This window comes from Coturnix japonica, chromosome Z (genome assembly GCF_001577835.2).
Source record: "Coturnix japonica isolate 7356 chromosome Z, Coturnix japonica 2.1, whole genome shotgun sequence".
Lineage (NCBI taxonomy): Eukaryota > Metazoa > Chordata > Aves > Galliformes > Phasianidae > Coturnix > Coturnix japonica.
Genome location: NC_029547.1, coordinates 60610820 through 60625738, shown reverse-complemented (window position 1 = coordinate 60625738; position 14919 = coordinate 60610820). Strand labels below are relative to the sequence as shown.

Genomic DNA, 14919 nt, shown 5'->3' with positions numbered 1-14919 from the left:
CAGATCAGCTGGTGAGAGGAAGTTTTGTTTGCTGTGTTGAGTGGCCTTTTGAGAACAATATAGATTAAGCAGTATGTAGTGGCAGAGAAGAGGCTTTGAAATCAGTTTAGTTTGCTGGAAAATTGCACTGTAATCTCCTTGGGTGTGGTAGAGAAGAATGTAATTCTATAGCTGTCCCTACAACCTACTCCTAGTGAAGGGATCCTTTGGTGTTATTGTTCTATCCTTTTCTCTCGTAGTTCTTGCATTTAGTATAGTTTTTGCTACTGAACTGTACTGGAGGATGTTTTTTCTGTTTTCATGAACCATCCTTGATCGGAAAACAGCTGTACTGTTGTAAACTGGAGAGGAGGCAAGCTGTCCTCAGAGGAGAAATTTATTGTCTCACAGTGTTCTTCCCAATAGCATGTGTTTTCTAGATCATGTCTCTGAGTTCATTTACTTACTTGTGTTATATTTCTGATCTCATGGATAGTAAACACTTTTTTTTTTTTATTTTAAATATGAGTTACAAGCTGCTTATTTAGAGATTTGGAGTGTGGATGAATACATCACGTGGTATTCTGTTTCTGTCTGGTTTATGGGGGTGCATATGTTTAACAGACCCAGTGTTTCCTCCCTTTTGTGAAATAGTAGGTCATTTTGACCAAATGAAAAGGTCAAACATGATAAAATTACAAGGTGGTAGTCAGAACTGTTCTCTGGACAGAAATCTCTTCAGCCTTCAAGCCAAATTAGTCCAGTACTGGGTGATCTATTTATTTGAATTTTGGAAGAAGAGGACACACGACCAGACTTCTACAACTACAAAGGCTGTGCCTTGTGACTGACTGTTGTTGCAGTGCAGTATGTCTTGCCAAGTCACAGAACCACCAGACCCTTAGGCTGCAAAATCATCCTTGGTCTTGTCTGTGAAACCTTGTGTGTTGTATCAAAAATACAAGAAGGAATACTCTCTCTGGTCTGAGTTTGAAAATGTCCATAATATATATATAGTGATATATATATATCACTTTTTTTTTTTTTTAAATATTTCTTCATTTGTCGAAAAAGTATGCATTTTGTCTTGTTCAGCACTGCTTTATAAAGACAAATCCTATTCCCCATGGTTAGTAGTGGAGCTACCTTCACTGTCTTCCTGCTTTAGGGCCCATAACAGTCCCGCTCAGTTAGAGGTCAAATTGAGAGGCTGTCTGGATCAGGCATAACCTCAACTGCTACATGATTTTGGGTCGATCTTGTCTCTCAGCAATGTTTGTAATGCAAAATCACTATGCCATGTTGAGAACTGTTTGTAATGAAGGGTGCAGCACACAACCTGATGATGCTATAGCCTCCCTGCAGGTCTTTTGCTCCTGAAACCTGGAGCTGCTTAGCACTGAGGCTTTGTGTCACCAACCTGCTTCTCCTGTTTTCTCCCTGGTACAGTCAGCTTGAGCTTCTGTGGAAGAAGCCAGGCTTACCTTTCTGTATCTGGTTTTCTAAGTAGATGTGGTTTTCTGAGCAGAGTCCTAGCTATTTGTGTTTGCCAGCATAGTTTATGTAGTATGACTCTGCCTTTGTAGCTTTGTTTCTCACTGTAAAAACGAGCAGTTGGAAACCAAATGATACTGTACGGTGGAATGTATGATTTAGATGTTCTTGAACACATATGTGGTTTCCTAAAACTAAGGCTTAGTCTAAAAATAAAGACCTTGGCCACTGTATAAAGAGTAGGGAGCTTGAAGTTCCAGAGGATAGACTATTACTGACTTTCAGCAGAAGGGCTACTGTACTGCTGTGTACAGAGACCTGCCCTCCAGTGAGTCTGTACACATAGAAGAATAAGGCCCTGAGTTTATATCTGAGACCGCTGGAGCATTTGTGTGTGTGTACATTTTATTTCTTACCACTTGCATGACCTGACATGGATTAAAAATGGACTTTGAGGATTCATGTTAAATCTCAGCTTTTGGATTATGTCCTTGAGAGTTGTGTGAATGTTCTTGGCATTGGGGGTGAGAAGGAAATTGTATTTTAGTGCCATCTACTCAGTTATGCCAGCACTTTTGAAAGCCAGAATGGAGATTAAGAAGCTGGACAGAACAAAGAGATTTATGAAGTGTAACCACAGTTTAATTCATTCTTATTCTCTTCTCAAGGGAGAGTATTCAGAGGGTAAAAGTAAAATTTTATCTTTCTTTACTCCATTTCATTTCTACCTTCAATAAAATGTGTGTTAAGGACAATCATTGTAGATTAGTTTGCATCTCTGTTTTCTGAAAGCTGTTAGAATTTATTTACTGCATGCAACCATCCTGTTCATATTTTTAAAGGAATGAATGATAATAATGTTTTTTTTGTCTCAGTAAATTCAGTGAGGACACAGTACACAGAGATGGCAGGATTTTGGCCAAAGCAGGGTTTTTGATCTGGTTTTGTTGCTATTCCTTCCAGAGCATAGTTCAGCCATAGTGTCCACTGGTATGGTAAGTGTTTGCAGGAGCAATGATTGCAAGACCTGCTGGCCAAGCTATGGATGTGCATTTGTAAAGGCTTTGTTTTATTAATAGTGGAAAGAGGTAGCAGATCACAGGGACTCAGACAACTGAAAGCAAATGCTGTTGGTGTAGAGTGTGGCTTTGTGGCTGTGCTTTTAAGAGTGCTAGCTACAGATCAGACCTGTGTTAAGTCTGGGAACCAAGAGGAGAACTGTAAGAGCTGGGTGTGTAGCCAAAAAAGAACAAAACAACAACAACAACAAAAAAAAAACAAAACAACACAAAAAATGTACATCTTTTTAAAAGGATTGTCAGAACTGAACATGCTTTACTACATGATGCTGTTGCTCCATCAGAATTCAGCTTCAGTAGATGCATGAGCCAAAGGGAGTTCCCAGCCTGCTTTAAGGACTTGGAAGGGCTGAAATAATGGCAAACACTGTGATGCACTGCAGTGGTTGTGGCTAAAAAGGCATACCTCCATGTTTCACCCATCCCATCCTCTGCCCCCCACAGACAGTGCTCTATGGTGTCCCTGTGCTGTGTATCCATGGCATGTTCATGGCTGGATAACTATGGATGCTGTTACAACATAGACTTCCAATGAGCAAGTAAGTATGAGGGTATACTAGTACCTCACCAGAACTTCTGATGAGATGTTAATTCCTATTACACTTCTGAAAGCTACTAGAATGACACTCACTGAAAGATGATCCTTCCGTTAATACAGAAATGTTTATACCGATATTGAATAGCATGCCTAATCTGTATATTGAAGTTTACATCTAAGATTTATCCTCCCTGCCATTGTTCCTCTTTCATAGTGGAGGGACTGCTTCTCTTCTTCAGTCCTATTTATTGTTTTCCAGTTTAATCTCTATGAATATCTCTGTAGTTTGCCAGAGTCATTCTGGTGTGGCTTTTTTTGACAGACATTGCAACAACACTAGTGTAGAGGTTTTTAAGCAGAAGCTGATCCAATGAAATTGTTTGTCAGATGTTACAGGATTATGTTTGTTTTACATGACCCAGCTTTATAGACAGTTATCCATTATATTCTGCTCTCCTTCTTCAAGTCTTAAGCTTAGAAATAGGGTGGTAGAGAAAGGGGAAGCAATTACAACTCTAAATCAAATACAAATCAAGTAAAAATCCTTTATATTTATTCCACTGAACATTGGCACCTTGATTATTAAAATACTGTTTGTACTGTATTTTGTCATCTCTTACTTTTGTGGTTTTTATTAAGCCCAGGAAACCACTTGCTCTTTTTTCTTTCTTTCTTTTTTTTTTTTTTTTTTCTCATGCACAAGTGAAACAAAGGCTTGCTATTACATGTTGAATAGACATTGCTGTATATTTGGGAGATGTTTCTGACTATAGGATTTCTTTACAGTCAACGCTTTCCACTGAGGTGCTTGAAGCTTCACTGTTTTCCTCATGGTTTTCATATAAGGATTAATGTAAGGTAATCCTGGTAGCTCTAGAGAAAAGTGAAGTACTTGAAGAAACCTGGGAGTCTTTCCGTGAGAAAGACTTCAAGCCAAGTTCTGTATTTTTCTAGAGTTGCTGGGGCTTTTACCACCACAAGAAATAACAAATTCTTGTCCTCAGGCATCAGTTAACTTCCTTGCACTGAATGCTACCACTTACTATTGTTATTTTGAACATTAATTGAAATGCTTAGTTTTCAGTTAAGTAACATAGAAACCATGGACAAAGGCTGATGCAAGATATTTTTTTTGTTAATAATGAGTTTTTCTGGAAAGATTCATTGTAGAAATTATGGAAAAACTATGCAAACCAGCACATGGAAAACAAATTCATTGTTTATACATTTCTGTGTATTTCTTCTAAGACTGAGAGTCCATGGGAGCTCACTTTTGATGAACTTAGAGGATTGTTGAGAAAAGGATGGCATGTAGAAGAGGATACAGTTACTTTTTAAACCTAGTTCCTATGTTTGTACGTGCTGCTTTTTAGAGACACTTCCCAGTAACCCAAATTTGCTTTGATCCATTTTCCTTTCTCTTTCAAGTCTAGTAAATACATAATGCAGGTCTACATCACAGGTTAGTAAGGGTTGTTGTTGTTTGCTTATTGTGGCTTTATTGTTTATTTTACTTGTTGTGTTGGTTTTGTGGTTTTGTTTTTGTGTTGCTTTTGTGTTTGTTTGGTTTTTTTTTTCCTCCATAAAGAAATGCATTTCATGAAGTTTCCACCATGAATTTGCACAGTGTGATTGTGCAGCACTTTTTTTCCCTTGTGATTAAAGATTAAACTTATCAGAATTGCACAAACTTGTGCAAGATATGTAGGCTATTATTCCTACTTATTTTGATGTTTTTTGCTGTCTAAGTAGGAAAGGTGTTTTAAGATTACTGGATAGGTCATTTTTCTCTAAGTAGTTCTTTGTACTTCACTGTGCTACAAGAACTGGTTGCTCTCAGTCAGGAAAGTAGAGGAAGTATGCATTTGAATATTCAAAAGGAAGAATAATATGTGTGGTCCTCTATTTAAAGAATTTTGTGCTCTATATTAAAACAGATAGTCAAGTATGAAGCTCAACATGAGAAGTCTACAAAATGTTGGTACTTAATAGGATTTTGATCAAACGTATGCTTTTCTAGAGGCGGCAGGTGACTTTGAATCAGACCATGCAAGTGCTCAGAATGAAAGCTTATATTTCTGGAAAGAAAAATGTAAAAAAAAAATAAATGAGGATGCAGAGTTGATTTTCTGACAGTGTCTTGCAGGATAGAACTCTTACTGTGTCTTTGATCCTGGAGAGGTCGTGCCTCTTCACTTCCTTGACAAATAAAATAGGAATTGTACCAGCTGCCTTTCTGCTTAAGACTTGTGTTATGCTCTCCAAACTTCTCTGATGAAAACCATGTGATTCTAAACACCATCATCTAACATTCTTATGCCTGTGATTTAATAGAAAGTGTATGAAAAAATGATTTGTTGGGTTTTTAACTCAACAGTGACTCAGTCAGGATGGCGATGATGTTCTGCTTATTTGTGTGTGTGTGGTATCTGTGTGGGCAGTACTGGTCTATGTGATGATTTGGTGTACCTGTTCACCAAATAATATCATTCATGCCATGGAATACTCTCACAAGAAAAACTGTTGGTGACTACCAGACCTCACTGGAAATGCGCTGAGTCATTTGAAGGAATTGTCCATTTGAGTTTCCCATAGAACGACAGCTGTAAATCAGTGGTCCAACTGAGAAATGAGAATATCATGGGTTAGAAGCCACTTTCTATGGCCTTAGACACCAGCGTACATAAGGAGATCTCCTGCTGGCGTTATTGGGGTATGAGGACTGTTAGACACAAACAATGCCAAATATGTAATCAGTAGTCAAATGTGATTTTATGTGGAAGGGTGGTGCTACTGTGCTGATTTCAAGGAGTTATAATCCACTGGTTTATAGCTGATGTAACAGAATTATTCACAGCATTTAGTCACTGAGATAACCCTCCCAAGACCACCTCAGATAACAAAACTGTGAACATTTCTCATTCTCCACAGATGAAAACTATCATGAAAATGAAAATAATGGCAGAGAAGCCAAGTTCCATCGTCAGTGTGGTAAAAATCTTGGAGTTTTGTTGACCATTTGTTGTTGAGGTAATGGGATGAGTTTACTTTTGATAATGCTATATGATTTTGAAGCAATGTGTTTGCTTGCTAATGCTACAAAGTTTTAATTGACTGTTTGTGATCCAGAATGGAATGACAGGCCTCTCATTACTTGCTGAATAAAACACAACGCTGCAACATGTAGCACATGAGTTTCTAGAACGGCTGGATGATTCAGCCCAAAGCAGAGGAGTGGCCATCCTGCCATTATTTACCACTTTATTGCCTAAGCAGTAAAGATGCTTTTAGAGACCGCAGACTGTGGCTAAAGCTTTTCAATTAGCATAAGCCTTTGAAGGATCCAAACCTAAAGTGAGTGAGTTCCAGATGAGAATGAGGTACTCTGCTGAAGCTCAGCCTGTTCTTTTGTCCCTTGTAAGTAATATGAAAGATTGTTTCCTCCAGGAAAGTAGAGGTGATACTATCTGTAACAGTTCAGAAATGTCTGGTTGCTGGGTGTTTTAGTGGGAGTAAGGACGCAGTATAACAGGCAGGATCCCTGTCTATTCCAGAAGAGAGGGAGGAGGTGCCAAAATTCATGTTTTTCTTCATTCATTTTGGCAAACTTTTGAGTGAAGAACAGAGTTAATTAGTTAGCAAATACCCTCACAAAACTGCAGTAAGTGATTTCAGAGAACTGATTGATTTTTTTTTTACCTTCACCGTACTCTTTTCGGTCTTATATTCTTGTGAGTGAAAATGATTGAGAAAGTAAATACACGTGTTCCCAGCTCTGCACAGTTTTCCAGGACATGTTAAGAGAGAGGAAAAAGAAATCAATTCATAGCAGGCATTACAGTTTGAGTTTGACATGTACATTCCAGATATCAGGTAAATCTACAGGGAAATAAGAGAAGGTGGCCTTATCTTTTACTACAAGATGCCGACAATTCTCTATGCATGGAATTCATAGGAAATTCTTGTTTATTTTCATTCCCTTTAATGTATTAAAGTGTGGTTTGTCTGACTGCATGGTAATCTTTTAAACTGTTAGCTGTTGATTTGCATTTGACCATGATGTATGTATGCTCCTATGAGTGAATTCACCATTTCACATTTGGTACAAGACCTGCGATAATGAGTTGTTTGGTGAACATTTTTGTTGCTTCTCTGTGTTAATTGTTTTTCTGCAAATTTATTCATGGAGGGAGAACATAATATTTGTGTATTCAGTAGAAAATGGCTTGTAAAATATGGTGTCTTTTGCTTTTCTTGACAAAAAGGTGTAACAGCAGTGAATACTGTTATCTTTTAAGATGTGTTTTATTTGTTACTCAGCTAGTTCTAAATAAAAACTGTTGTTGTGTTATAGTGAATAGTTACAGGTGAGGAAGTAGCCGTGTTAGAGTGATATGTATGTTAAACTGGAAAGAATTAGTGACCTGAGCTGTGAAACTCCTGGTCTGAAATCCTTATTGCAAACTGGGATGTTGGCTCCATGCCATCTGAAAGTGTGCAGGTCACCAGCTCAGTCTGAGCAGCAGCAATCACTTGTCCTTCGAAAGGCTTTTAAATAAGCAGCCTGCTGCCACAGAGCACCTGAAAGCTGGAAGTTATGGTCTTTGCAACAAACTGTAGGGCAAGGCTGTCTCATAAAGCACCCTCATTTCCTGCTAGTGACTCCTAATTTGACTACTAAGAGGCTGGCTTTCCCAGCCTTCATCATGTTTCAGTATTTCCGGACTGTGCAGGAATGCTACTTCAGGGGCCATGTCAGGTCTGACAGTGGCCTCCCCAAGGTCTGTCCCTGAACGGCTAATGTGTTGCTGACAGGAAGAATGACTGCATATAAACTGATGATTGAAGCATCTCTGCAGGATGCTGTAAACATGTGCTATCAGCAAAAGGAAAGGGTAACTGGTGTTATTTAGTTTGCTGGTAAATTGATCAGATACTAATCTTACAGCTATTTGGGAGAGGATTTTCCATGTGCTTAGATTCTACTGTGTGGAGGCAGGGTCTAACACACCATATTTCTCCTTGCCTGGGTATTTGCTACTTTCAGCTTATAATTAATAGAAAATGATATTAAAACAAGAACAAACTGATGGGTCCGAACTTGAGCTTACCACTAATATAAATCATTTCCATATCCTTAGGGACATGAAGCCTTTCGGGAAGGCTTTCAAGTGGAAGAGCTAGTAGACTGCTCTGAAGTCGACACGAACTTCTGTGACTAAAAGAACAAGGAGGACCTGTGATAGGGAGAAAGTGTTTTCAGATATCTGAATTAAATCTCAGCAGTGCTTTTCTGCCATCTGCTGCAGAGCAGAAGATTATCAGACATGTCAATAGCACTGAAGCAAGTCTTTAATAAGGATAAGACTTTTCGTCCAAAACGCAAGTTTGAACCAGGAACCCAGAGGTTTGAGCTACATAAAAGAGCGCAGGCCACTCTGCACTCAGGTGTGGACTTGAAAGCAGCTGTACAGTTGCCCAGGGGAGAAGACCAAAATGACTGGGTGGCTGTCCATGTTGTTGACTTCTTCAACAGGATCAACCTCATTTATGGAACTATCTGTGAGTTCTGCACGGAGAGGACCTGCCCAGTGATGTCTGGAGGCCCTAAGTATGAATACCGGTGGCAGGATGACATGAAATACAAGAAGCCTACAGCACTGCCAGCACCACAGTACATGAATCTCCTCATGGACTGGATTGAGATGCAAATCAACAATGAGGATATATTTCCTACAAGTGTAGGTAAGTGAAAAGAAGAATTATCAACTGCCTTTCATTCTGTGCACTAAGTACGATCCCTTCCTGACCTCACTTACAGGGGCTGTGGAGTCCAAGCCTTTATAAGAGCATGTGGAGGAGGAGGGTGTTTTGCAGGAACAGTCTGAGATGTAGCAGACACAGAAAACACTTTATACATCTGGTGGGGTTTGTTAGCCTAAAATGTTTTCATTTGAGCCATTTGTTCCTGGTAAGCTTCTACTTCTCAGGTTAATTACTAAAAGTTGGTCGGCATTTCATTTTAGCTTGTAGAAATCTAGCCAAGTTTGAATTGCTTTACTCACTACCTGGCCACTTAAGCAGATGCAGAATGGATGGAAAGCAAAGTGGTATTTCCCTTTGGAAAAGTGTACAGCACTATGCAGCACAAGGCCGCGGACAGTCAGGAGTGCAGTGAACTCTTCTCTCCCACCCTCTCTTCGCTTCCAGCATCAAACTGATGGATTAGAAAGTGAGTTATTCCCCAGATTACTGTAGTTTAACCAAATTATCTAGGGAGGGAGCTGCTAAAGAGAGCTTGATTTGACTTTTGGTACTGTTAGCTTTTCTGAAGGGTGTGCAAATAGGAGGAAGTAGAATAGTTTCCTCTGAGTGAGGAGGACTTTGTGGAGGAATGCCGCTGTATGATGTAGTGAGCCTATATCTTTCACTGTAGCTGCAGCTAATGAAAAGGACAGGATGCTGTTCCTGAGCAGTGTAAGCTTCAATTTTATTTAATGAGTTGTGATTCACTTCTTTCAAGTAGGAAAGCTGGGGGAGCTTCCTGTCAGAAATGTGAGGTGTTATATAAATATGTGGATGAGTAAATAGCAGAATATTTTGCAGTTTGTACAGTTAGAGCCTCTGGCTAATGGGAGGAGATGGTACATCAAGAGTCTGCATGTATTGGTGAGCTTTCCTAATCTCTGAAACAGCCAATTTTGGGGCTTGTCTGCTCTTCGTTTGGACAGACTTGTGGCTTGTTTCCCAATCCTTATCTCTTTTCTGCACTAACAGGTAGAAAGAAAACAATGACTTTGTCTTTTAGGCTGTACTTTGCTAGTTTTACAAGAAGCAGGATTTCAGAGGAAGATGTATATACTTCTTGCACAGTGAAGAATAGATCTGATTTCTTAAAGCACTTGTTTTTTCTTTTGTTTGCTGTGAAAATTTTTTTGGTATCAAGAGTGGTTAGCAGTGCAGTTAAATGTGTGTTTTTGTTTCCAGTGGTATTTTTTCCATGCTTTTGTTACAACCAGTTTCCATATTCCAGTCTTCTTCTGTGCCACCACAGTCTGTATATGCAGAAAAGATTTATGGCCTGAACATGTACATGCTGATGAGTTTTACTAAAACAACAGAAAAAGCCCACCTACATAATAATTCTGTGTCAAGAGTATCTCCAACACAGTGTTCTGTAGCCTTGGCAGCTGGGAAAAGTCCATGGTGTCTCTGGGGCCCATTCCTGGATAAGCTGCTTTTCTTTCGAGGGAATCATTGTAGATCAGGACCCTATCTGTAACACGGAGATGGCACTACCAGCCTGTACAAGTGCTGCATATAAAGCAGTTCAATAAAATGTAGTAGCTCAGCATGCATATTGTTCCATGTTTTGCTTTTCACAGTTGGTCAGAGAGTGAAGCTTTATTGTTGTATTGGACACTGTTTGTTCTGCCTGTTTTGCAGCAGCCTTCGGTTATTTAACCATAGGGTCTCTGTTATGTTTATTAATGCAGGTCTCTGTTTTCATTCTAACAGATCAATGGCAGTGAAAATTAAGATTGTTCATTCTTCAAAGTAGTTGAAACAGATCTTGAAAGATGATATACTTGATTGCCAAAACAGAACAGGCTTAGGTATGCCATTAATAGTAGTAGAGCAGTATTAAAGCACAGTATCTGGATGTAACTTAGAGATTAATTTATTGTGTTAAATCTTTGTGGCATATGCAGAGAATTCCTCTGGAAAAAGTACATGTCTGTCCAGTGGATAGGATTTCAGCTGACCTTTCCATTAGAGGATGAGTTTGCTTAAGAGATCTATGAGATTTATAGGAGCTGTTTGTAGAATCTACCATACTTTTCTCAGCTTAATCCTATTAATGTTGCCCTCTTTTTTTCTTTAACATAATTCATGCAAATTACTTATAAAAGGGATAGGGACAGCCCAGCTTGGTGGGCTTTTTGTTTTGATTCTTCCCTCTGCAGTTAAGAGAGGGGAGGAAAAAAAAAGAAAAAAGAGCAAGTGAGTTGAGTTAAAACAGTATACTACATTTAATACAAATTCCTCGTGGTGTTTACATTGATGCAGTAACCTCTAACCTGTGACTACTTACCAGTCTGTGTGCTTCCTGTGGTCTGGTTCCTCTCTGCTTTCCGTGGTCATCCTCACCTGCTCACTTACTGGTGAAGAGCCCCTTTTCCAGCCACCCTCCTGCTAATACTGATCTAACAGGCAGGAGAGAAGGGAGCTGACGTGGGAACTGAGGAGCTGTTAAGTGGAGCTGACAAAAACAGGTGCCTAAATATATTAGGAGCTCTTTTTTTTAAGGCAAAACTTTAAAGACAATTGGAAAAACAGAGACACGGCCTGCAGAGGAGTTTACTGATGACAAATTTGTTTTTATTTCAATTATTACCCATTTCTTTCATCTATTTTTAAGTGGATTTAATGCATGTTAGAGGCTAAAAGCTCTGCAGATGTGTTCTATGTGTGACTAGCCAGGTGCTGTGAGCAGTGTGAGACATTGGGAAAGGAAGAACAGGATGGAGGAGTGTTTGCTCTGTGTTTCTGATTAGGCCATGTTGGTGTAGCTATTGATGATAGTTTTCAACATGGCTTCTTTAGTGTGTTGGGGTTTCAGTTACCTTCACTTACCAGCTGTAGCCACAACAGATCCATGGCTTGAAATACAAAGGCAAGAACAGAAGACAAGAGGCTTCTGCTGAAATAAACAAGGACATGGGCTTTTCTGACTTGATGTACTTGAAACTCTAACCCTTGAAGATAAGCAAACAGTGGAGAGGGGGGCCCACAGAGATTACTCTGTATCTATCCTTGGGAATTTTGAAGACCAAACAGTGTAAAGCCTTGAGCCTCATAGGATCTTATGTCTGTGTCAAGCAGGAAACTGGACTGCAAACCTCCCAGATTCCCTGCTAAACTGAACTGTCCTGCAATATATCATTCTGATTTCAGCACTGACAGGCTGCTCAAGGAACAAGAGCTAAATTAATTAGATACTGATGAAGCAGCTTAAGAAGGTACAGTTTGTCATTTAGCTGAAGTACAAAATCACTTCTAAGCTGTGTGAGTTTGTGTGCAATAGGATTTAAAAGTATTAAATTACTGTAATCAAATAGCCTAATCATGGCTGGTCAAAAGGACAACATAATCTCAAAGTGTTTAAAACCTGGGACTTCAGCTGAAAGCTGAATATATCCTTAGAAATACATTGCCATCTCCATGCTTGTGAACTCATAACTTTTGGTAGCTGACAGTTCCAAAATTTATGCACAGAGCATACATGTGTTGCTTCTTCCCAAAGACCCCACAGTGCATCTCATCTCTAAACAGACCAGGACTATGGGGCCTTCCAGCCCTTTTCTAGAAGAGGGTTGCAGGTGACTGGTGTCTATGAACAAAGACTGCTGTTTCTTTTGTTTTCCTAAGGAGTGGAGATGTGCATGAGTGTTGTGCAGCGTGGTATTAACTGACACTTGCTGGTTTTCTTCATCTTTTGCAGCCACTACAATTGCAGCATCTAGGGTCTGACATTGCCTTCTGCATGTGGGCCCTGCAATTAAAAAAAAAAATGTATAATTGCTGCAGCTGGCTTTTTTTTCTTTTTCTTTTCTTTTTTTTTTCTTTTTATTTTTTTTGCTTTGCCCAGGTCTGACATAGGAGTCAGATATCTGGCTGTTAGCTGTCCCTTCAGTCATCACTGGTGGATGGGTATAGGTGCAGGCTGCCAGCTGAAGTCAGTTGTAAATTCCCAGACACTCCTATCTTGCTGATTTTTACACCTTCTTTGATCAGTGCTGGATTTGGGCAAAGGAAGATGTTTGTGTTATAACACTTTTCTTCTTTCTCCTATTGCTGCCTATCTATGGTCCCTTTTTTAGCAGATATGAACAACTACAAAACTAAATCTTTTGCAAATGAAGAAAGTTCAGCAAGGAAGGTTATTGCATCGCAGTAGTTTTCTCTAGTCACTGAAGTTTGTGAATTCTCTGCTTACTTGTATGTTACAGCAAATTTAGAGCAGTAACACTTGCTTTTAGAAAGTTTTGTGTTTGGGAATATATGTGCCTGAAAAATAACATGTAGATATTTTATAATGTGTTTATATGCCTGAGCCTCCTCCTTCTCTTCTCTTTTAGCTCTTATGGTGATTCAGGACCTAGCAGATATTTCTCTGTAATCTAAACTGGCACATGAATATGCCATTTCAAGAGTACTGTCAAAGACAGCTAATAAACATTGTGTTGTCTCTGTCTGTATGATGAATCTTGCCATCTGCTTGGTAGATAAATATCTGGCCTTTTAAACACGTTTCTTTTTGCTGACTAATTTTTCTTTTGAGCAATTTCACTCTCTGTTTTTGTTTGGTATCTTAAATGCCTTGATTAGCCCATGCTATCTGCTTTTACAAGAATAAGGACTAAATCCTAGGAGTAATTTGGACAATCCTCAACCCCAGTCATTGCTAATTACTCAGAGTAACAGTAAGAAGTCACGTGGATTGTCCCATCAACCTTCAGGAATTTGACTTTCCAGCACACTGAGATGGCACGTGCTGTGGCACATTACTTGACTTAACCTCTTGCAGGATCTGCACCTTCAACACCACAGCTTCTCCCCGACCTGAACTTGTGACCTGATCTCTTTAGCAACCTTCACAGCATGACTAATGTCTTTTTTGGTCTGTGATAGTGGGGTTGAGCTTGTGCTGAACTCAGAGTGTGGGAAATATGATATATTTGAATGTGCTTTGCCTGGGAAAGTGGGTTTTGTAGAAGTGAGTTCTGTCTGCATTCCACAGCCTTGTGTGTGCATTCCTTTCCTTGATGAACAGGGAGAACAGCCCCTTATACGGACCCTTATAAAACAGACTTTGTCTGTTTTCTGCAAAGCAGAGTATATGTAGGAGTGGCATTTATGGTTCATAATGGCTTTGCTGATTCATTTCTTGGAACCCAAACAAAATAAGTTTCACAAGTACCACTTTTTCTAGCTGCTACTTTTTACCTGTGTTTCGTTTGCCAAGTCTAAGCTGTTATTTAAGCTTGGAAAGAACATAGAAAATTCACAATACTCCCACAGAATATATTCACTATTAGGGTTGCTCTTTCTGAGCACAACATCTGTACTTTTGGGCATGTATCTGGCCAAGGGGGAAGGAGTGGTAATGTGGGCTTCAGCTACCTCAGCCATGTGATCTCAGAATAAAGTGTGGTCACAGGAGTTTGAAATTAATTTATACAGGAGTTTGAAATTAATTTATTTCTGTTTAAAGGATAATCACAGTTTAACTTCAGCATAGAAAAGTGGAGCAACATGGCAGTACAGTTCTCAGGGACTTGCAAAAGGCCTGAAGTGAGGGCATGATCTTTGCTTCGGCCAGAGGTACATCCATTGATACTGCCCTTATGTTTTCCTTTTTCTATCAAATATAAATTCAGCCCTCTAATTTCAGTAGCATCCAAAAAGAGCAAAATTAAAATTCTTAACAAGAGGAAACTCATTAGTTTCTTTTAAAATGAGGCCCTCATGTCTTTTATGGATAATTTTTGGAGGAAAGTCAAGTATGTACTTAAAAAGTATGTGGTTAGAAACCCCTTGTGTTGATAAAAGCCATGTGTGGGGCTGTATTCTTTAAAAACAAAAACAGGAATGACATTCAGATAATTTGAAACATTTGTACGCACTGTTTCATCCTCTGAATGCTGCAGGAAAAAAATAACCCACAACAATCAACTTGATTATCAGCAATGTTTTGAAATGTGATTGCCACCTTTGTGCTTCCCTTTACAGACAAAGATAGTGGTACATTTCTGTGCAGAGCTA

The 14919-nt window shown here is 39.2% G+C and overlaps 1 protein-coding gene across 12 annotated transcripts in view; it reads left to right on the top strand.

Annotated features, from left to right (window-relative positions):
- Positions 1-14919, top strand: part of MOB3B (MOB kinase activator 3B) — a 73387-nt gene that overhangs the window by 23124 nt on the left and 35344 nt on the right. For 5 of the 12 annotated variants that reach the window (XM_015849915.1, XM_015849918.2, XM_015849917.2 and 2 more), the window contains 3 exons: positions 2997-3091; positions 6022-6120; positions 8232-8835. In XM_015849915.1, coding sequence (XP_015705401.1) covers positions 8418-8835 — 418 coding nt within the window. In that variant the 5' untranslated portion in view covers positions 2997-3091; positions 6022-6120; positions 8232-8417. Of the gene's footprint in view, positions 1-2996; positions 3092-4518; positions 4553-6021; positions 6121-8231; positions 8836-14919 lie in introns of all 12 variants that reach the window. The other 7 variants (XM_015849924.2, XM_015849919.2, XM_015849923.2 and 4 more) reach the window with 4 other exon arrangements.